Source organism: Salmo salar, chromosome 25, assembly GCF_965601325.2.
Source record: "Salmo salar chromosome 25, fSalSal1, whole genome shotgun sequence".
NCBI lineage: Eukaryota > Metazoa > Chordata > Actinopteri > Salmoniformes > Salmonidae > Salmo > Salmo salar.
Genome location: NC_138315.1, coordinates 23,295,166 through 23,317,819, shown reverse-complemented (window position 1 = coordinate 23,317,819; position 22,654 = coordinate 23,295,166). Strand labels below are relative to the sequence as shown.

The 22,654-nt window shown below is 43.6% G+C and overlaps 1 protein-coding gene across 2 annotated transcripts in view; it reads right to left on the bottom strand.

The window, feature by feature from the left end:
- Positions 1-7,954: 7,954 nt before the first annotated feature.
- The window catches only part of LOC106586396 (adenylate cyclase type 5), a 140,881-nt gene continuing 126,181 nt past the window's right edge, over positions 7,955-22,654 (bottom strand). For both annotated transcript variants that reach the window (XM_014173622.3, XM_014173623.3), the window contains exons 12-21: positions 21,779-21,866; positions 20,738-20,854; positions 20,313-20,471; positions 19,874-20,049; positions 18,788-18,808; positions 18,370-18,502; positions 18,022-18,285; positions 17,594-17,798; positions 17,092-17,216; positions 7,955-12,035 (exon numbers count right to left, since the gene is read on the bottom strand). In XM_014173622.3, coding sequence (XP_014029097.2) covers positions 11,907-12,035; positions 17,092-17,216; positions 17,594-17,798; positions 18,022-18,285; positions 18,370-18,502; positions 18,788-18,808; positions 19,874-20,049; positions 20,313-20,471; positions 20,738-20,854; positions 21,779-21,866 — 1,417 coding nt within the window. In that variant the 3' untranslated portion in view covers positions 7,955-11,906. The remainder of the gene's footprint in view (positions 12,036-17,091; positions 17,217-17,593; positions 17,799-18,021; positions 18,286-18,369; positions 18,503-18,787; positions 18,809-19,873; positions 20,050-20,312; positions 20,472-20,737; positions 20,855-21,778; positions 21,867-22,654) is intronic.

Here is a 22,654-nt window from a genome sequence, read left to right as displayed (position 1 = left end):
ATCAGGAAGTGTGCGGTTGAATGCAGATGAAGAACATTTGGCTGTTATAAGGGGGAAATTGTAGCTCATTTGTTATGCTATTTCTATTTGGACGCAAATGAGTGGCCGTCAGAGGCCTATTTGTGACTATTCTAATCTACTCCCACAGACATAATTAAGGCTATTTTCTCACTGCCCACAGCATCCATGGCCAGCTCACAGGTGTGGTGCTTTAAAGGGTAAGGACTATGTCATCATTTAACAAGATGACCATTGTATTATGAGTCCTGCTTAAATCACTTCCACCACATGTACTGTAGGCTACTTCCAAGTATATTTAAAAAATAATAATTCTTCATTCAGCTTTGTAGGGAATATAGTGATATCCTAAATCATTATATTGCTTTCATCTAGCCAATATCATAGCTATATCATTAGTGAAGACAAGACAAAGGGAGACACTATTTAGTACAGCCTATCTATTGCGATCCTTGTTATGGTATCAATGACAGTGCACTGCTGCCCCCATCTGGACATCTAGAGGAACAATCAACTCAAACACTCGGCAGGTTGGTTGGTAAGTTATCTCCTCTTCCTGCCAGTACCTGCTTACAGAAAAGGTTCCACTTTAGGGGCGGGTTGTTGAAACAGAAATAGCCTACCATTTGGATGGCAAAATACAGAAAAAATAAATATTTATATATATATATATATATATACACACACACACACACTGTGGACAGTTTATTAGGTACACCACCCCGTTTACGAAAATATTTTGCTCCTACAGACATTGAATCACGTGGCCGTGACTTGCTATATAAAGCAGGCCGACAGGCATCAATGCATTTAGTTACTGTTAGATTGAATGCTAGAATTGGCAAAACAAATGACCTAAGCGACTTTGAGTGACGCCGGTTTCAGTATCTCTGAAACGCAATGTTGCGGCTTGTCAATCAGGGCAGGTGGCCCCACATTTGTTTTCGTGTTGCCTGTTTTGCATGTTATTTTGGCATTAATAGGTGTCACATATCAGTTTGCAAAGAATGTAAAAAAAAAAAAAAAGGTGCATACAAACATGGTCTCTTTTTTGCTTTCCTGAGTAAGGCAGCTCCAAAATGCAGGTGTTTCAGCCTTACTCAGTGCTTTCTGTGGTGGTGGGGCAGCCAGCGGAAAATACGGAGCGTAGTGGTTGGCGATGTTCTCTAGTTGCGGACACTAGGTCACCTCCAAATCTAAGGGTAGAGCTCGAAAACTCAAGTTACGACTGTTATCTTGGAACTGGGAAATCTGACTTGAGTTCAAGACAACTGGGAACTCGGGGGGAAAAACCAAGCTCCGACTGGGAAAATATGTTTTGAATGGTCATCCAATTCGGAATTGTAAGTCAGGAACTTGGACCTCTGTCTTGAGCTATGACCTGAAGATCACTGACGTCATCATGAAATATTCCTTGTTTTTTTCAGTTCTCAGTTGTCTTGAAAGCACCATAAATACAGAGAATGGCAGACTATGATGACAAAACTTGCCCACGAAGGACCGCCGCACCACCTTCCTGTTCAAGTGAGCACAGCACATTAAGGTGAGTCCAAAAATGTCTTGTATGCTGTAGCATAAATAATGTAATATGCCAGGGAGATATGTATACTGTAGCTAAGAAAGTAATACTTAGTGTATGTTGTGTAGCAAGCTGTTAGTAGGCCATGTGCCTCACCCTAATAATTTGGTCTCTTTTCCCCTCTTAATTTCGGCTAATGTTCTGACTTGGTGGTGCACATGTAGCTTATAACCTGTTTTAGAGAAATGTAATCATTGAATATTGTAAGAGCTTTCATTGTCTGCTTATTTGCCCACTTTATTTGTCCTACGGTTCTGACTTGGTGTACAGGAAGAACAGTGTAATTATGTCGCTGTACATTTCAAAGTGCTGAACAAATAGTTATATTGAATACGTCCGTCCTAGCTCTCTCATTAATGTCTTAGTCTAAATTATGGATCTTATCCGCTTGCGGTCCCCTTATGCCATAGTTTGTACATCTCAATTATCAGTAGAAACAACATTTGTTTATGCAAGTACGCCATATAAGCTACAGTACCCGTCAAAAGTTTGGACACACCCACTCATTCAAGGGTTTTTCTTTATTTATTTTGACTATTTTCTACATTGTAGAGTAATAGTGAAGACATCAACACTATGAAATAACACATATGGAATCATGTAGTAACCAAAAAGGTGTTAAACAAATCTAAATATATTTTATATTTGACATTCTTCAAAGTAGCCACCCTTTGCCTTGATGACAGCTTTTCACACTCTTGGCATTCTCTTAACCAGCTTCACCTGGAATGCTTTTTCAACAGTCTTGAAGGAGTTCCCACATATGCTGAGCACTTGTTGGCTGCTTTTCCTTCACTCTGCGGTCCAACTCATCCCAAACCATCTCAATTGGGTGGAGATCGAGTGACTGTGGAGGCCAGGTCATCTGATGCAGCACTCCATCACTCTCCTTCTTGGTCAAATAGCTCTTATACAGCCTGGAGGTGTGTTGGGTCATTGGAGAGCAAGATGGCACCAAAAGAGAGCGCTGCCTCGCTTCTAGTCCTTAGGAAACTTTGTGGAAGCGGATCCTTTGTACCCAGGGCATTTGAACTGATTCCAGAGGTCGACCCAAAACATCGCCGCCGGAGAAGAAGGAGACGGAGTGGTCTTCTGGTCAGACTTCAGAGGCACGCACACAACCCACCGCTTCCGAGTATATTACTCGCTAATGTCCAGTCCCGAGATAACAAGGTTGACAAAATCAGAGCAAGGGTTGCTTTCCAGAGAGACATCAGGGATTGTAACCTACTCTGTTTCACAGAAACATGGCTCTCTCGGGATATGCTGTCGGAGTCGGTACAGCCACCTGGATTCTCAGTGCGTCGCGCTGACAGGAATAAACATCTCTCCGGGAAGAAAAAGGGCGGGTGTATGTTTCATGATTAACAACTCATGGTGTAATTGTAACAACATACAGGAATACAGTGCCACTGACGTGGCCCGCTACCAAGGACTGTGGGTTCTCCTTCTCCGTGGCAGACATGAGTAGGACATCTGGTGTGTTTACGGACATATTCAATCTCTCCCTATTCCAGTCTGCTGTCCCCACATGCTTCAAGATGGCCACCATTGTTCCTGTACCCAAGAATGCAAAGGTAACTGAACTAAATTATCGCCCCGTAACACTCACTTCTGTCATCCTGAAGTACTTTGAGAGACTAGTCAAGGATCATATCACCTCCACCTTACCTGTCAAACTAGACCCACTTCAATAGGTCCACAGATGATGCAATCGGCATCACACTGCACACTGACCTATCCCATCTGGACAAGAGGAATACCTATGTAAGAATGCTGTTTGTTGGCTATAGCTCAGCATTCAACACCATAGTACCCTCCAAGCTCATCATTAAGCTTGAGGCCCTGGGTCTCAACCCCGCCCTGTGAAATTGGGTCCTGGACTTCCTGACGGGCCGCCCCCAGGTGATGAAGGTAGGAAACATCTCCACTTTGCTGATCCCCAACACAAGTGTATGTGCTCAGCCCCCTCCCGTGCTCCCTGTTCACCCATGACTGCGTGGACATGCACGCCTCCAACTCAATCATCAAGTTTGCAGTCGACACAACAGTACTAGGCCTGATTTACCAACAACGACGAGACAGCTTAAAGAGAGGAGGTGAGGGCTCTCGGCGTGTGGTGTCAGGAAAATAACCTCTCACTCAACGTCAACAAAACAAAGGAGATGATCGTGGACTTCAGGAAACAGCAGGGGGAGCACCCACCCTATACACATCGACGGGACAGCAGTGGAGAAGGTGGAAAGTTTTCAATTCCTCTGTGTACACATCACTGACAAACTTAAATGGTCCACCCACACAGACAGTGGTGAAGAAGGCCGAAGAAATTTGGCTTGTCACCTAAAACCCTCACAAACTTTTACAGATGCACAATTGAGAGCATCCTGTCGGGCTGTATCACCGCCTGGTACAGCAACTGCACCGCCCACAACCGCAGGGCTCTCCAGAGGGTGGTGTGGTCTGCACAACACATCACCGGGGGCAAACTACCTGCCCTCCAGGACACCTACAGCACCCGATGTCACATGAAGGCCAAAAAGATCATCAAGGACAACAACCACCCGAGCCACTGCCTGTACACCCCGCTACCATCCAGAAGGCGAAGTCAGTACATGTGCATCAAAGCTGGATCCGAAAGACTGAAAAACAGCTTCTATCACAGAGAGGCTGCTGCCTACATACAGACTTGAAATCATTGGCTACTTTAATAAATGGAACACTAGTCACTTAATAATGGCAATAATATTTACATATCTTGCATTACTCATCATATGTATATACTGTATTCTATACTATCTATTGCATCTTAGCCTATGCGGCTCTGTCATTGCTCATCCATCTATTTATATATTCTAATTCCATTCCTTTACTTAGATTTGTGTGTATTAGGCATTTTGAATTATAAATAAATTACAGACAGTGTCACCAGCAAAGCACCCCCATACCATCACCCCTCCTTCTCCATGCTTCATGGTGGGAACCACACATGTGAAGATCATCCATTCACCTACGTTGCATCTTACAAAGACATGGCGGTTAGTACCAAAAATCAAAAATTTGGACTCATCAGACCAAAGGACAGATTTCCACCGGTCTAATGTCCATTGCTCGTGTTTCTTGGCCCAAGCAAGTCTCTTCTTATTATTGGTGTCCTTTTGTAGTGGTTTCGTTGCAGCAATTTCACCATGAAGGCCTGATTCACACAGTCTCCAGTTGATGTTGAGATGTGTCTATTACTTGAACTCTGTGAAGGATTTATTTGGGCTGAAATTTCTGAGGCAGGTAACTAATGAACTTATCCTCTGCAGCAGAGGTAACTCTGGGTCTTCCTTTCCTGTGGCGGTCCTCATGAGAGCCAGTTTCATCATAGCGCTTGATGGTTTTTGTGACTGCACTTGAAGAAACTTTCAAAGTTCTTCAAATGTTCCGCATTGACTGACGTTCATGTCTTAAACTTTCTCTTTGCTTATTTCAGCTATTTTTGTCATAATATGGACTTGGTCTTTTACCAAATACGGCTATCATCTGTATACCACCCCTACCTTGTCGCAATACAACTGATTGGCTCAAACGCATTAAGAAGGAAAGAAATTCCATAAATGAAATTAATTTATTTCAAATGCATTCCAGGTGACTACCTCATCAAATAAAATAAAATGTTATTTGTCACATACACATGGTTAGCAGATGTTAATGCGAGTGTAGCGAAATGCTTGTGCTTCTAGTTCCGACCATGCAGTAATATCTAACAAGTAGTCTAACAATTTCACAACAACTACCTTATACACACAAGTGTAAAGGAATGAATAAGAATATGTACATAAAGATTAATGAATGAGCGATGGCCGTGTGGCATAGGCAAGATGCAGTAGATGGTATAGAGTACAGTATATACACACGAGATGAGTAATGTATGCTATGTAAACATATAAAGTGGCGTTGTTTAAAGTGGCTAGTGATACATTTATTACATACATTTTTCATCATTAAAGTGGCTAGAGATGAGTCAGTATGTTGGCAGCAGCCACTCAAAGTTAGTGATGGCTGTTTAACAGTCTGATGGCCTTGAGATAGAAGCTGTTTTTCAGTCTCTCGGTCCCCGCTTTGATGCACCTGTACTGACCTCGCCTTCTGGATGATAGCAGGGTGAACAGGCAGTGGCTCGGGTGGTTGTTGTCCTTGATGATCTTTTTGGCCTTCCTGTGACATCGGGTGGTGTAGGTGTCCTGGAGGGCAGGTAGTTTGCCCCCGGTGATGAGTTGTGCAGACCTCACTACCCTCTGGAGAGCCTTACGGTTGTGGGCGGAGCAGTTGCCGTATCAGGCGGTGATACAGACCGACAGGATGCTCTCGATTATGCATCTGTAAAAGTTTGTGAGTGTTTTTGGTGACAAGACAAATTTCTTCAGCCTCCTGAGGTTGAAGAGGCGCTGCTGCGCCTTCTTCACCACGCTGTCTGTGTGGGTGGACCATTTCAGTTTGTCCGTGATATGTACGCCGAGGAACTTAAAACTTTCCACCTTCTCCACTACTGTCCTGTCGATGTGGATAGGGGGCTGCTCCCTCTGCTGTTTCCTGAAGTCCACGATCATCTCCTTTGTTTTGTTGACATTGAGTGTGAGGTTATTTTCCTGACACCACACTCTGAGGGCCCTCACCTCCTCCCTGTAGGCCGTCTCATCGTTGTTGGTAATCAAGCCTACCACTGTAGTGTCGTCTGCAAACTTGATGATTGAGTTGGAGGCGTGCATGGCCACGCAGTCATGGGTGAACAGGGAGTACAGGAGAGGGCTGAGAAGCACCTGTGCTCAGGTCTGTTCAACGCTGGTCCGACCAATCGGATTCCACGCTTCAAGATTGGTTCGATCACATCGACTGGGATATGTTCCACATAGCGTCGGACAATAACATTGATGAATACGCTGATTCGGTGAGCGAGTTTATTAGCAAGTGCATCGGTGATGTTGTACCCACAGCAACTATTAAAACCTTCCCCAACCAGAAACCGTGGATTGATGGCAGCATTCGCGCAAAACTGAAAGCGCGAACCACTGCTTTTAATCAGGGCAAGGTGACCAGAAACATGACTGAATACAAACAGTGTAGCTATTCCCTCCGCAAGGCAATCAAACAAGCTAAGCGTCAGTATAGAGACAAAGTAGAGTCGCAATTCAACGGCTCAGACACGAGAGGTATGTGGCGGGGTCTACAGTCAATCACGGACTACAAAAGCTGGTTGAGAGAATGCCAAGAGTGTGCAAAGTTGTCATCAAGGGTACTTTGAAGAATCTCAAATATAACATATTTTGATTTGTTTAACACTTTTTGGGTTACTACATGATTCCATGTGTTATTTCATAGTTTTGATGTCTTCACTATTATTCTACAATGTAGAAAATAGTAAAAATAAGGAAAACCCCTTGAATGAGTAGGTGTGTCCAAACTTTTGTCTGGTACTGTATGTTTTTTTTAAAAGGCAGTAAATGAGGCTGAATGAACTGTTTCGCTGCCAGACAAGGCTCCGCTGATAGCCAGGTGTATTGTTGTGTTGTGTAGTGGCTATGCTGGCATGCATCCCAATTATAATTCTTTTGGTTTGCCCCACCAAGATTTACATGCTAAAATCACCACTGTTGAAATGGCTGGCCTCCTGGGCTTTTCACGCAGGACAGTGTCTAGGGTTTACCGAGAATAGTGCAACAAACAAACAAACAATGACAGTCCTGTGGGCGAAAACAGCTCGTTGATGAGGGGGAATGGAAAGAATCATGCAAGCTAACAGGCGGGCCACAAACAGGCAAATAACGGTGCAGTACAACAGTGGTGTGAAACGGCATCTCAGAATGCACAACTCGTCGGCTCTTGTCACATATGGCTATTTCAGCAGATTACCACACCGGGTTCTACTTCTATCAGCTAAAAACAAGAAGAAGCGCTCCAGTGGGCACACCATCACCAACACTGGACAATTGAGGAGTGGTAAAACATTGCCTGGTCCAATGAACCCCGGTTCCTATTGCGTTATGCTGATGGCAGACTCAGGATTTGGCGTAAGCAGCATGACTCCATGACCCCATCCTGCCTGGTGCCACGGTACAGGCTGGTGGTGATGGTGTAATGGTGTGGGGAATGTTATCCTGGCACAAGTTAAGTCCCTTGATACCAACTGAGCAATGTTTCCATGCCCCGAAGAATTCAGGCAGTTCTGGAGCCAAAGGTGGGTCCGATCCAGTACTAGATGGCTGTACCTAATAAACTGACTGTATGGGTGTACATCTAAACAACCATCCAAATATAATAAGGTTATAGAAAGGCACATTGGATGCCACATAAAACAGGCATTTCCAACAATAAGTGTGACATTTTAGTGGTTTATTTGAATGTAAAAAAAACAGCATAGTGTTTGACATGATAGAAAGCCAAGACAACCGAAGGTTTGCCTCTGACTAAAAATGCACTGATGCCATTTCTCTTCTCCTCACCAGTCCTTTATCTAAGGAACACCTCATGAGGTTCATCCTACCTCCAAGTATTGGGAGAGGAAGGGAGCCATGCCCCACTGCCCCCCTAACAGAGACTGTCTGTCCCATCACCTGAAATGTACCCCTCTCAAAGTCGAGTTTGAGAACGAATGTTAAAGGTAAATGGAATTCAATGGCACTGTATTTTCCTTGCTTATTTTCAAAGGCCCAGCAACTAAAGTACAGTCTCACCTCCTATAAAACCTTATAACACAACCAATGACACACAACAGTAAAGAAAAAGTCACAAGAGCAAAAAATGGCACCATTTTGAGGAGTGGAGAGGGATGTAAGAAGGTAGGAGGGTTTCAGTTAGAACTGATTAAAGACCAGAGGATAAGACATCTAATGGGGCTGCTCTAGTAAAACGGGTATGCGACCCAAATAACATACTTCATAGTGCACTACTTTTGACCAGGGTGTGTAACCCAAAAAGCATACTATTGCCTACATAGTGCACTACTTGTGACTGGAGCCCTGGTCAAAATTTGTGCACTACATAGGGAATAGGGTGCAATTTGGGACACAACCAGGAATAAAACCATACAGCAGGTCAAGGGTCAAAATTAAAACATATCTACATGGACTCCCACAAAGCTGGTCTTTACTTTATTTAACATAAGGGTAATGTCATCAGTATATTATAGCCTATAGAATAAAGGCCTCATTGGAGAACATTGGACATTCATTGGGTCATACTATCTGATTGAACCAGGGTGGGGGACAGTAGCAGTGTAGTTCAAACAGGCTTCTTAGAGCACCAAAACTATATCTATGGACTGACTGCAGGGTGTTAATAAGGTAAAAGAAAATGGCCTTGCCACAAGTGCAGGCGACTGCTTGATATCTCCCACCCCTTGCGAATGTGCATGATTGTAATAGGTCTCTGTCAGCTATGTACATTCGAATACACTTGGTGTTTATTTATAGATGTCTCTCTAATATATTAATGTACAAAATATAGAATCTAAAATATCTGATAGAGTTTGGTGTTTTGGAGTCAAAATACAAAATGTTGAAAATACAAAAAAGCTTTCATTGACATCCTCGGTTGAAAGTGTTTTCAGCATGTGTCTGTGTGGGAGGGGGTCTGTGTGTTTTGTATGTGTGTGTGTGTATAGTGGCAAGAAAAAGTATGTGAACCCTTTAGAATTACATGGATTTCCGCATAAATGGGTCATAAAATGTTATCTCATCTTCATCTAAGTCGCAACAATAGACAAACAGTCTGCTTAAACTAGTAACACACAATTATAATTTTTCATGTCTTTATTGAACACACCGTGCAAACATTCACAGTGCAGGTTGGAAAAAATGTAATAACTGGTTGACCCTCCTTTGGCAGCAATAACCTCAACCAAACATTTTCTGTAGTTGCGGATTAGACCTGCTCAACGGTCAGGAGGAATTTTGGACCATTCCTCTTTACAAAACTGTTTCAGTTCCACAATATTCTTGGAATGTCTGGTGTGAACCGCTCTCTTGAGGTTATGTCACAGCATCTCAATCGGGTTGAAGTCAGGACTCTGACTGGGCCACTCCAGAAGGCATTTTTCTTCTGTTCAAGCCAATTGTTGTCGATTTACTTCTGTGTTTTGTGTCGTTGTCCTGTTGCATCACCTAGCTTCTGTTGAGCTTCAATTGTTGGACGGATAGCCTTACATTCTCCTGCAAAATGTCTTGATAAACTTGGGAATCCATTTTTAAGTTGATGATAGCAAGCTGTCCAGGCCCTGAGGCAGCAAAGCAGCCCCAAACCATGATGCTCCCTCCACCATAGTTTACATTTGGGATGAGGTTTTGATGTTGGTGTGCTGTGCATTTTTTTCTCCACACATAGCGTTGTGTGTTCCTTCCAAACAACTCAACTTTAGTTTCATCTGTCTACACAATATTTTGCAAGTAGCGCTGGAACATCCAGATGCTCTTTTACGAACATCAGACATGCAGCAATGTTTTTTTTGGACAGCAGTGGCTTCTTCCGTGGTGTCCTCCCATGAACACCATTCTTGTTTAGTGTTTTATGTATCGTAGACTCATTAACAGAGATGTTAGCATCTTCCAGAGATTTCTGTAAGTCTTTAGTTGACACTCTAGGATTCTTCTTAACCTCATTGAGAATTCTGCGCTGTGCTCTTGCAGTCATCTTTGCAGGACGGCCACTCCTAGGGAGAGTAGGAACAGTGCTGAACTTTCTCCATTTATAGACAATTTGTCTTACCGTGGACTGACTTTTAGAGATACTTTTGCAACCCTTTCAAGCTTTATGCAAGGCAACAATCGTTAATCTTAGGTCTTCTGAGATCTCTTTTGTTCGAGGCATGATTCACATCAGGCAATGCTTCTTTTGAATTGCAAACAACAATTTTGTGAGTGTTTTTTATGGGGCAGAGCAGCTCTAACCAACATCTCCAATCTCGTCTCATTGATTCGACTCCTGACTCCAATTAGCTTTTGAAGAAGTCATTAGCCTAGGGGTTCACATACTTTTTCCAACCTAAACTGTGAATATTTAAATTATATATTCAATATAGACAAGAAAAATACAATAATTTGTGTGTTATTAGTTTAAGCACGCTGTGTTTGTCTATTATTGTCACTTAGATGATCAGATCAAATTGAATGACCAATTTATGCAGAAATCCAGGTAATTCCAAAGGGTTCACATACTTTTTCTTGCCACTGTATGTGTTTTGTCTAGCGCATGTCTGTGTGTGTGTGTGTCTGTTGCACGTTTGTGTGTGTGTGTTTGCGCAAAGTAGACTGTGGAAGAGTTCTGTAAACTCACAAGGAGAGGAGTAGAGCAGTCTCACTCTGGTCGTTCAAGTACCCTGCCAGGTTAACGGCCCACCTAGGACCCCTACTGGTGATTAAACACACTGCTCCTTCCTCTCTGACCAACTCTAGTAAAGGGTTTGCCAGTGTTGCTGTACTGGCTGGCGATGGCCATGTTAGTGTGTAGTATACCCATTGTTTGGAGAATTGCAATATCTGTACCACTTAACAGTACAACAGTGTACAAAGACAACATACATGGACTGTATGGACAAAAACAGTTTGTTTTCACATATATATACTTATATATATATATATACACAGATAAAACAGTGTGTGTTTTACGTGTATATATGGTTTTCAGTGTCTTCATGCAGGGTTTGTTTGGATCAACTTGGATCCTTCAGCAGAATGTCTATGACAACACAGGTAGTGTAGCGATTTCCTCAGAACCTTACAGAGACCTACAGTACTGTGAGATGATTGGCTGTAAGTGGTTCCTTATCTCTCACTGACTGGTGGGAATAAGACTGTGAGAGACTGCTGTCATAATGTGTCTGTCTTCTGCAGTCTGATGGGACTTCTTTGGTCTCCTCAGCGAACCCATGCCCTCTTGGCCCCTCCCTCTGTCTCTTTCCCCCAATCCGAGAGGATGCTGAGTGGGGTCTCCTTCACTCTGGGCCAATCGGAGGCTAACCTGTGCAGGTAGGGAGGGGCTAAATGTAGGAAAAGGTGTATGGGTGGGGGGCAGTCAGTTCCCCAAGCTAACACAGGTCTATGAACCTGCTCGTCAAAGGCTTGGGGGTTAGCCCCTTTTAGTCCAACAGCCCCCCCTTCTACTTCTCCTGCGCCAGTGTCAGTCCGTTACTGGGGCTGCTTTTGAATAGGCTGCATCTGAAATGGCACCCTATTCCCTATGTAGTGCACTACTTTTGACCAGAGACCTATGGGGCCTTGGTCAAAGTAGTGCACTATACATGGAATAGTGTGCCATTTCAGACACACCCTGGGTGTTAACTGCTGGGAGGTCCTCCAGTGAGGAAGTAGGTCTGCATCTCTCCTTTACCCTTCACCTTGACCAGGCCTCGGCACTCTAGTGTGTAGTTATAGGAGTTCAGCACATTGTACAGGTCAGAGGTCACCTGGTTGGAGAAAGGAGAGAAAAGACAGAGGGAATGAAGGGTAGAAAGTAAGAAGTTGTAGTCATAAACTGACACTGAGAGGATAAGTCTCCATGTATCTTGATCTTAGGCACACTGCCTCCCCTTTCACACTACCACATGATAATATAAATAAAAGTACACTACCGTTCAAATGTTTGGGGTCACTTAGAAAAATCCTTGTTTTCCATGAAAACATACATGAAATTAGTTGCAAAATGAATAGGAAATATAGTCAAGACGTTGACAAGGTTATAATAGAAATAATAATTGTGACCTTCAAACTTTGATTTCGTCAAAGAATCCTCCATTTGCAGCAATTACAGCCTTGCAGACCTTTGGCATTCTAGTTGTCAATTTGTTGAGGTAATCTGAAGAGATTCCACCCCATGCTTCCTGAAGCACCTCCCACAAGTTGGATTGGCTGGATGGGCACTTACGTACCATACGGTCAAGCTGCTCCCACAACAGCTCAATAGGGTTGAGATTCAGTGACTGTGCAGGCCACTCCATTATAGACAGAATTCCAGCTGACTGTTTCTTCCCTAAATAGTTCTTGCATAGTTTGGAGCTGTGCTTTGGGTCATTGTCCTGTTGTAGGAGGAAATTGGCTCCAATAAAGCGTCCTCCACAGGGTATGGCATGGCGTTGCAAAATGGAGTGATAGCCTTCCTTCTTCAAGATCCCTTTTACCCTGTACAAATATCCCACTTTACCACCTCCAAAGCACCCCCAGACCATCACATTGCCTCCACTATGCTTGACAGATGGCATCAAGCACTCCTCCAGTATCTTTTCATTTTTTCTGCGTCTCAAGAATGCTCTTCTTTGTGATCCGAACACCTCAAACATAGATTAGTCTGTCCATAACACTTTTTTCCAATCTTCCTCTGTCCAGTGTCTGTGTTCTTTTGCCCATCTTTATATTTTATTTTCATTGGCCAGTCTGAGATTTGGCTTTTTCTTTGCAACTCTGCTTAGAAGGCCAGCTTCCCAGAGTCGCCTCTTCACTGTTGACGTTGAGATTGGTGTTTTGCGGGTGCTATTTAATGAAGTTGCCAGTTGAGGACTTGTGAGGCGTCTGTTTCTCAAACTAGACACACTAATGTACTTGTCCTCTTGCTCAGTTGTGCATCGGGGCCTCCCACTCCTCTTTCTATTCTGGTTAGAGTCAGTTTGCGCTGTTCTGTGAAGGGAGTAGTACACAGCGTTGTATGAGATCTTCAGTTTCTTGGCAATTTCTCGCATGGAATAGCCTTCATTTCTCAGAACAAGAATAGACTGACGCGTTTCAGAAGAAAGTTATTTGTTTCTGTCCATTTTGAGCCTGTAATCGAACATACAAATGCTGATGCACCAGATACTCAACTAGTCTAAAGAAGGCCAGTTTTATTGCTTCTTTAATCAGAACAACAGTTTTCAGCTGTGCTAACATTATTGCAAAAGGGTTTTCTAATGATCAATTAGCCTTGATAAACTTGGATTAGCTAACACAACGTGCCATTGGAACACAGGAGTGATGGTTGCTAATAATGGGCCTCTGTACGCCTATGTAGATATTCCATAAAAAATCTGCCGTTTCCAGCTACAATAGTCATTTACAATTTCTGATCAATTTTGTTATTTTAATTTACAAAAAATGTGCTTTTCCTTCAAAAACAAAGACATTTCTAAGTGACCCCAAACTTTTGAACGGTGGTATATACAGTTGAAGTCGGAAGTTTACATACACTCATTTTTCAACCACTCCACAAATTTCTTGTTAACAAACTATAGTTTTGGCAAGTCGGTTAGGATATCTACTTTGTGCATGGCACAAGTAATTTTTCCAACAATTGTTTACAGACAGATTATTTCACTTATAATTCACTGTATCAGAATTCCAGTGGGTCAGAAGTTAACATACACTAAGTTGACTGTGCCTGTAAACAGCTTGGAAAATTCCAGAAAATGATGTCATGGCTTTAGAAGCTTCTGATAGGCTAATTGACAACATCAAGTCAATTGGAGATGTAACTGTGGATGTATTTCAAGGCCTACCTTCAAACTCAGTGCCTCTTTGCTTGACATAATGGGAAAATCAAAAGAAATCAGCCAAGACCTCTGAATTCTTTTTTAGAACTCCACAAGTCTGGTTCATCATTGGGAGCAATTTCCAAATGCCTGAAGGTACCACGTATATCTGTACAAACAATAGTACGCAAGTATAAATACCATGGGACCCCACAGCCGTCATACCTCTCAGGAAGGAGACGCATTCTGTCTCCTAGAGAAGAATGTACTTTGGTGCGAAAAGTGCAAATCAATCCCAGAACAACAGCAAAGGACCTTGTGAAGATGCTGGAGGAAACGGGTACAAAAGTATCTATATCCACAGTAAAACAGGTCCTATATCGACATAACCTGAAAGGCCACTCAGCAAGGAAGAAGCCACTGCTCCAAAACCGCCATAAAAAAGCCAGACTTCGGTTTGCAACTGCACATGGGGACAAAGATTGTACTTTTTGAAGAAATGTCCTCTGGTCTGATGAAACAAAAATAGAACCATCGTTATGTTTGGAGGAAAAAGGGGGAGGCTTGCAAGCCAAAGAACACCATCCCAACCGTGAAGCATGGGGGTGGCAGCATCATGTTGTGGGGGTGCTTTGCTGCAGGAGGGACTGGTGCACTTCACAAAATGGATGGCATCATGAGGAAGCAAAATTATGTGGATATATTGAAGCAACATCTTAAGACATCAGTCAGGAAGTTAAAGCTTGGTCGCAAATGGGTCTTCCAAATGGACAGTGACCCCAAACATACTTCCAAAGTTGTGGCAAAATGGCTTAAGGACAACAAAGTCAAGGTATTGGAGTGGCCATCACAAAGCCCTGACCTCAATCCTATAGAAAATTTGTGGGCAGAACTGAAAAAGCGTGTGCGAGCAAGGAAGCCTACAAACCTGACTTAGTTACACCAGCTCTGTCAGGAGGAATGGGCCAAAATTCACCCAACTTACAGTGGGGGGAAAAAGTATTTAGTCAGCCACCAATTGTGCAAGTTCTCCCACTTAAAAAGATGAGAGAGGCCTGTAATTTTCATCATAGGTACACGTCAACAATGACAGACAAAATGAGAAAAAATATTTTTTTATGAATTTATTTGCAAATTATGGTGGAAAATAAGTATTTGGTCAATAACAAAAGTCTATCTCAATACTTTGTTATATACCCTTTGTTGGCAATGACACAGGTCAAACGATTTCTGTAAGTCTTCACAAGGTTTTCACACACTGTTGCTGGTATTTTGGCCCATTCCTCCATGCAGATCTCCTCTAGAGCAGTGATGTTTTGGGGCTGTCGCTGGGCAACACGGACTTTCAACTCCCTCCAAAGATTTTCTATGGGGTTGAGATCTGGAGACTGGATAGGCCACTCCAGGACCTTGAAATGCTTCTTACGAAGCCACTCCTTCGTTGCCCGGGCGGTGTGTTTGGGATCATTGTCATGCTGAAAGACCCAGCCACGTTTCATCTTCAATGCCCTTGCTGATGGAAGGAGGTTTTCACTCAAAATCTCATGATACATGGCCCCATTCATTCTTTCCTTTACACGGATCAGTCGTCCTGGTCCCTTTGCAGAAAAACAGCCCCAAAGCATGATGTTTCCACCCCCATGCTTCACAGTAGGTATGGTGTTCTTTGGATGCAACTCAGCATTCTTTGTCCTCCAAACACGACGAATTGAGTTTTTACCAAAAAGTTCTATTTTGGTTTCATCTGACCATATGACATTCTCCCAATCCTCTTCTGGATCATCCAAATGCTCTCTAGCAAACTTCAGATGGGCCTGGACATGTACTGGCTTAAGCAGGGGGACACGTCTGGCACTGCAGGATTTGAGTCCCTGGCGGCGTAGTGTGTTACTGATGGTAGGCTTTGTTACTTTGGTCCCAGCTCTCTGCAGGTCATTCACTAGGTCCCCCCGTGTGGTTCTGGGATTTTTGCTCACCGTTCTTGTGATCATTTTGACCCCACGGGGTGAGATCTTGCGTGGAGCCCCAGATCGAGGGAGATTATCAGTGGTCTTGTATGTCTTCCATTTCCTAATAATTGCTCCCACAGTTGATTTCTTCAAACCAAGCTGCTTACCTATTGCAGATTCAGTCTTCCCAGCCTGGTGCAGGTCTACAATTTTGTTTCTGGTGTCCTTTGACAGCTCTTTGGTCTTGACCATAGTGGAGTTTGGAGTGTGACTGTTTGAGGTTGTGGACAGGTGTCTTTTATACTGATAACAAGTTCAAACAGGTGCCATTAATACAGGTAACGAGTGGAGGACAGAGGAGCCTCTTAAAGAAGAAGTTACAGGTCTGTGAGAGCCAGAAATCTTGCTTGTTTGTAGGTGACCAAATACTTATTTTCCACCATAATTTGCAAATAAATTCATAAAAAATCGTACAATGTGATTTTCTGGATTTTTTTCCCTCATTTTGTCTGTCATTGTTGACGTGTACGATGAAAATTACAGGCCTCATCTTTTTAAGTGGGAGAACTTGCACAATTGGTGGCTGACTAAATACTTTTTTCCCCCACTGTATTGTGGGAAGCTTGTGGAAGGCTACCTGAAATGTTTGACCCAAGTAAAACAATTTAAAGACAATGCTACCAAATACTAATTGAGTGTATGTAAACTTCTGACCCACTGGGAATGTGATGAAAGAAATAAAAGCTGAAATAAATCATTCTCTCTACTATTATTCTGACATTTCACATTCTTAAAATAAAGTGGTGATCCTAACTGACCTAAGACAGGGAATTTTTACTAGGATTAAATGTCAGGAATTGTGAAAAACTGAGTTTAAATGTATTTGGCTAAGGTGTATGCAAACTTCCGACTTCAACTGTATATATTCAAGATAGACATACGGTTAGAAAAAGCTATGCTCCCATGTTCTTTATCAACAATTTTTGAGCCTTAGGTCTTCATCATAGTCAGAAAAAGGTCACAGAAGAAATCCTAGGTGTGTTATCAGTTTCTACTATGCTGTTTCTCTGAGTTACCTGGATCCTGTCAGGTACACCAGTGCTGTCCATGCGGCTGGCAACGTTGACGGTATTCCCCCAGATATCATACTGGGGCTTCCTGGCCCCGATCACTCCAGCCACCACTGGACCCATGTTCAGACCTGGAGCAGGTGGACAGGGATATGGTTCAGCATGTTTTAAACAATATACACAGTATGTTTAATATACCTTTTTGGGGTTTTCAGGGTTATAGGCCAACAGTTTTTAAACACAGTATGTTTAATATACATTTTTGGGGTTTTCAGGGTTATGGGCCAGCAGTTTTTAACAATATACGCAGTATGTTTAATATACATTTTTGGGGGTTTTAGGGTTATGGGCCAGCAGTTTTTTACAGGTTGGGTAACATTTTTACCATTACTCATTATACATTTTGTGAGGCATCGCTTAAGCATACCATTATTCTCATGAATAACCCATTGTCACATCAAAATGAATAACAAGGCAACAAAATGATCTTTCCTGTAGGCAGCCTTACCTATCTTCATCTTGAAGTTATTGAAGGAGTGTTCGTTGATGTACTTCATCTGATCCATGAGTCGCATGGCGTAGTCTGCCAGGGCTCTGATGTGTGAGCGGCCTTCCTTGTCGTAGGTAGAGTCGTTGAGGCCAGAGGCAGCCATGTAGGTACTGCCGATGGTCTTTATCTTCTCCAGCTGGCGGAACTGGTCCTCACTAATGATCTGGGGCAAGAGGAGGGGAATGGGGAAGTGAGTCGGTTTACTTGGGTTAATAGCATTGAAATTGTTAGTTCTCTTTCAACATAACAGGGTCCAAGAACAGTCACTAGTACCCATAACAGTAGTTATATAAGGAGTAATATGACAAAAGAGATGCATGCACGCACGCACACACACACACAAGTCGTAAGCTCATCCTCATTCCTATCTCCTCCTCCCCTGTCACCTCGTCAAAGTCTGCGATGATCTCGTTGAGCAGCCGGAGACACTCCACTCCCTCGTTGTTGGCTTCCAGCTCCACGTAGAACTCAGAGAAGTTGGAGATGGAGGCGAACATGACGGCCACACACTCACAGGACTGGTAGTAGAGCTCGTCGTTCCGACGCTCCCGCGCCAGGAAGTGGGCGGCCACGTCTTTGGGGAGGATGTTGTGCAGGAGGCGACGGTTGTAGGCCTGTAGCTCCTCCATCTCCTCTTTCTCCTCTGTGGCCTGGAGGGAGGGAGGAAGGGAAAAGAGGTATCAATGACCTTGGACATGGCCCAGACACACCCACACACAGACACACACACCTACCTGTAGTTTCCAGAGGAAGTCGAGTCTGGCTGTGGACTCCACCTGCTGGGCGTGTAGATACAAGGCCAGGACGAAAACAGTGATGACTACAGGAGTCATGATCTTCAGAGGGACCTTAGAGTCCATCACACAGCTGGACAGAGGACAGATACCACAGATCAACTACAGAGATCAATTATAGGCATGCCACAGCCCTCTTTAATCACTGTTATCTAATAACACTAGATACTACATACCATTACTAAACAATATACAAGGTCACAACACTGTTTATCAACGTTATCTAACTACCTGAGGCATATGAAAAACCAGGAAGATCTATAGGATGCATTAAAGCTACAGTATATTGGATACAATCGATCTCAATCAAGTTGTGTGTTTCAAATTGTTTAGTAGTGTTAAGCTACATAAATCTCACCTTGTTCCATTTATGTGCTCTCTGTGAAGAGAAAACAAAGAGAGCACATTTTAGGGAGAGGGAGAAGCAGGGCGGCCGAAACCTCCACTCCATCTGAAGATGGATAACGGTAGACAGCACCTGGAGCTGGACTAACCAAGTCATCCATTACATTAAGTAAATGCACCACTAAACTCATGTGAGGTTTTAATTTAAATCTGCTGCTTGCATGTTGTGAATAACTGGCATGGTTTAGCGCAATACCATTCTATCCCCAAGACATAAGACTGCTAAATAGCTAACACTCACAGGACTCTTCACACACATAACACGCCCACCAGTGGAGGCTGCTGAGGGGAGAACAGATCATAATAATGGCTGGAACGTAGCAAATGGAATAGCATCAAACACCTGGAAACCATGCGTTTCATGTATTTGATCCCATTCCACTGATTCTGTTCCAGTCATTACCACAAGCTCATTCTCCCCAATTAAGGTGCCACCAGCCTCCTGTGACGCCCACACATTCATACTGACTACACACGCACACACACTCACATACAATCATCATATACGCTGCTGCTACTCTGTTTATCATATATCCTGTTGCCTAGTCACCTTACCTCTATACATATCTACTCCTACCACTCCAGCATCCCTGCACATTGTAAATACGGTATTGGCACTGACCCTGTATATAGCTTAATTACTTTTGTGTTCTTTATTTTATAGCACTACTGGTATTGATGACTGCATTGTTGGTAAAGAGCTTGCAAGAAAAGCATTACACTGTACTTGTGCACGTGACAATAAAACCTTACATTTGAACTGTGAGAACCTGAGCCAGCACAAATCCCTACACAACATTGTACCCTTGTGGTAAAGTCGCCTCATGATCCCACAGAAACACACTAACTTATGTCACTAGTGTTGTGAAAGAAAGGTAGATACCAGCACACTGTTGAATGCTCCTGCAGTTTTATTGTGCAAGGTTTCTACCCAAAGGCTTCTGCGGGAGTATTCAACTATGTCAGGGTATCGACTTTCTTTCATGGCTTGACTTTTTTTTTTGTACCTGCAAGTTAATGGATTTTCTAAACTACTCACATAGTGTTGGCCATGACCAGCAGGTCTACGTTGTCGAACAGGCTGACCTCTGGCACTTCCATGATGAGGACGTAGAAGATCTCGATGAAGAGCATGAGTAGGAGTTTACCTATGCTGCTGACCTGCAGGAAGACTGAGCTGGCCAGCAGGCTCAACAACACACAGGAAGAGAAGTACTACAGAGGGAGGGTGCAGGGTGGAGAGGAGAGAGAGAGAAGGGGGGGGGGGGGGGGTGAGAGGGAGTGAGAGAGATGTCAAACATTTGCAAATCTTTTAGCATGCCATTGTGAAATTAATTGGCCGCTTCTGGTGCAGAGTCAGTTTAGTGAGGATGACTGCTCAAGCCCAGCTGGGGACACACACACACACACACACACACACACACACACACACACACACACACACACACACACACACACACACACACACACACACCTACCTCAGGGAAGTTGCAGTTGGGTGAGGGGCTGCCACAGAAGCCGTCTAGTGATTCGAGGGTGTAGTTGAGGCTGCGTGCATGGCAGGCGTTCACACTGCTGCGACTGATGTTCAGCTCCCAGCTCAGACAAGTCCTCAGGTCTCCAGTACTGCAGGTGAACTAGGGAGCAGAGGGCAAATGGGGTTAACATGATTATGAATGAGAACTGGGCAGTGTTCAGCAGACACGAAACATCTGAACTTGTCAAATAAGTAATACTTGTTTTTGTTTTCTGTTGCAAAAATGTTCTGCTGCGGTGGGCCCTAATGAACACAACCCACAGATGTCAAACACTCATTAATGCAGAAGCATGTAAGCTTTGCTGTCTGAGTTTTCCCCTTCAAAATATATGTGCAACCATTTGGAGTGGAGGCTCAGTGACTTACAATGTTGATGAAGGCAGAGAGAAAGACCAGGATGATGGTGAAGACTCCCACCAGGGTGCTGTTGAGTCTGGACTGGACGATCCTCTTGGACAAGGTCTGGAGAGGCACCGGGAAAAACTGTCCCAAGCACAGATGACGGATGGAGAGGGCATGGTCAGTCTATGTCATCCCTGAGTTACTAGAGAACGTTGTGTTTGTATTGTTTGTATTCTACAGGCCACAATACCAGCTATGACTTTTGGCTGCAATTCAACTCATGTTGGTTGAAGTGCTGCCCTACTCCTCTCCCACAAAATCAGACTCCTTACAATGTGGGGTTCATGCACGCAGCATTTTCTTTGGAATTGTAAAACCCTCACTTTTCCAGAGCTTATAGTGCCACAATGGTAATATTATCAAAGCCGCCCTACAATATATCAAAATCCCTCATATCATCTCATCAGTTTACAACTAAAGAAGATCATAAGCCTGTTGTTCTTGTTTCCAATTCCCATTTAAGGGCTTATTTCATAAGGCCATCAGCCAATGAGGAGAGAGCAGGAAATGAAATATCCAGAGGGCCCTCCAGGAACAACAACACAGCTATGACATCATAAGTCCGCTGTCGTCATTCTCAAACATCCTTAACTGACAAAACAGTAATATCCCTATTGTGAGTTTACGTCCACTTCAATCTTTCGCCCAATTACATGCCAGTTCCTTTCTAAAGGCCTCACTAAGCAGTCTGACTCTGTCTCTCCAGGGGACTGCTGCTCTCAGGGCAGTTAAAAATCAATACCATCCACCAAGCAGGTTTACCTGCTGTGTGATTGGCCCAGTCATGCTGTGGAAACAGACCTGTTATACTGTGAGATACAACATTCCCAGACAGCCACAGAGAGCTCCCACTGCGCCAGTGCGTCAGGCTAAGGGCTAGAGCTATATGGGTACTGGATAGATGGGCAGTGCTGTCGCCCATTGTCTTGTGGTATAGACATCGACGTCATAGTATGAGGAAGCTTCCGAACACAAACAAATTCCTGGGAAAACATAAGTACTCACCCCAAAGCAGGAGTAGACTGCTGAGACAAACATGACAGCCACCAGGATGATCAGACAGGTGGTGTAGAACCCAATCATCAGAGTGGAGCTGAGGAATAGAGAGAGAGAGAGAGGATTACAGAAGTGATAGGAGAAATATGAGTAAATACGTCTGAGAGAGAAAGAGAGAGAAAGGTGAGACAAAAGGATCAAGGAAGAGGGGATAATGAAAAAGGAATGGTGAAGAAAAGATCAATAGGAGGGAGAGAGAGAAAGCTAGAGGGGTACACACTTGAGGGGCATCCTTGAGAATGAACAAACAGCCAGCTGCTGGCAGCCCCAGCGGTACCCATCAGCCCCTCTGGCAGAGGAGAGGAAAGGTGGTGACAGCAGGTGACGGGACATTCATTAATGTCTGGGCCAAGTCCCTGTACTGGGCCTGTCTGGGACTGCCTTTCCTAAGTCCCCTCAAGTATCAGCTTCATCTAGGTCCTGTCTATCTCAGTCTCCTCCTCTACTCATCCCCAAAGCCCTGCCCTCAGCCCAGGAAGAGCTAGGGCTCCAAGTTGTGAATGATATGGGAGATATGCACTGTGGTTCACTAGTAGAGAATTATTCAGCACTTACTGTGGTACTATACTGTATGAATATCCACTAGGAGAGATTCAGCACTTACTGTGGTACTATACTGTATGAATAACCACTAGGAGAGATTCTGTACTTACTGTGGTACTATACTGTATGAATATCCACTAGGAGAGATTCAGTACTTACTGTGGTACTATAGTGTATGAATATCCACTAGGAGAGATTCAGTACTTACTGTGGTACTATAGTGTATGAATATCCACTAGGAGAGATTCAGTACTTACTGTGGTACTATACTGTATGAATATC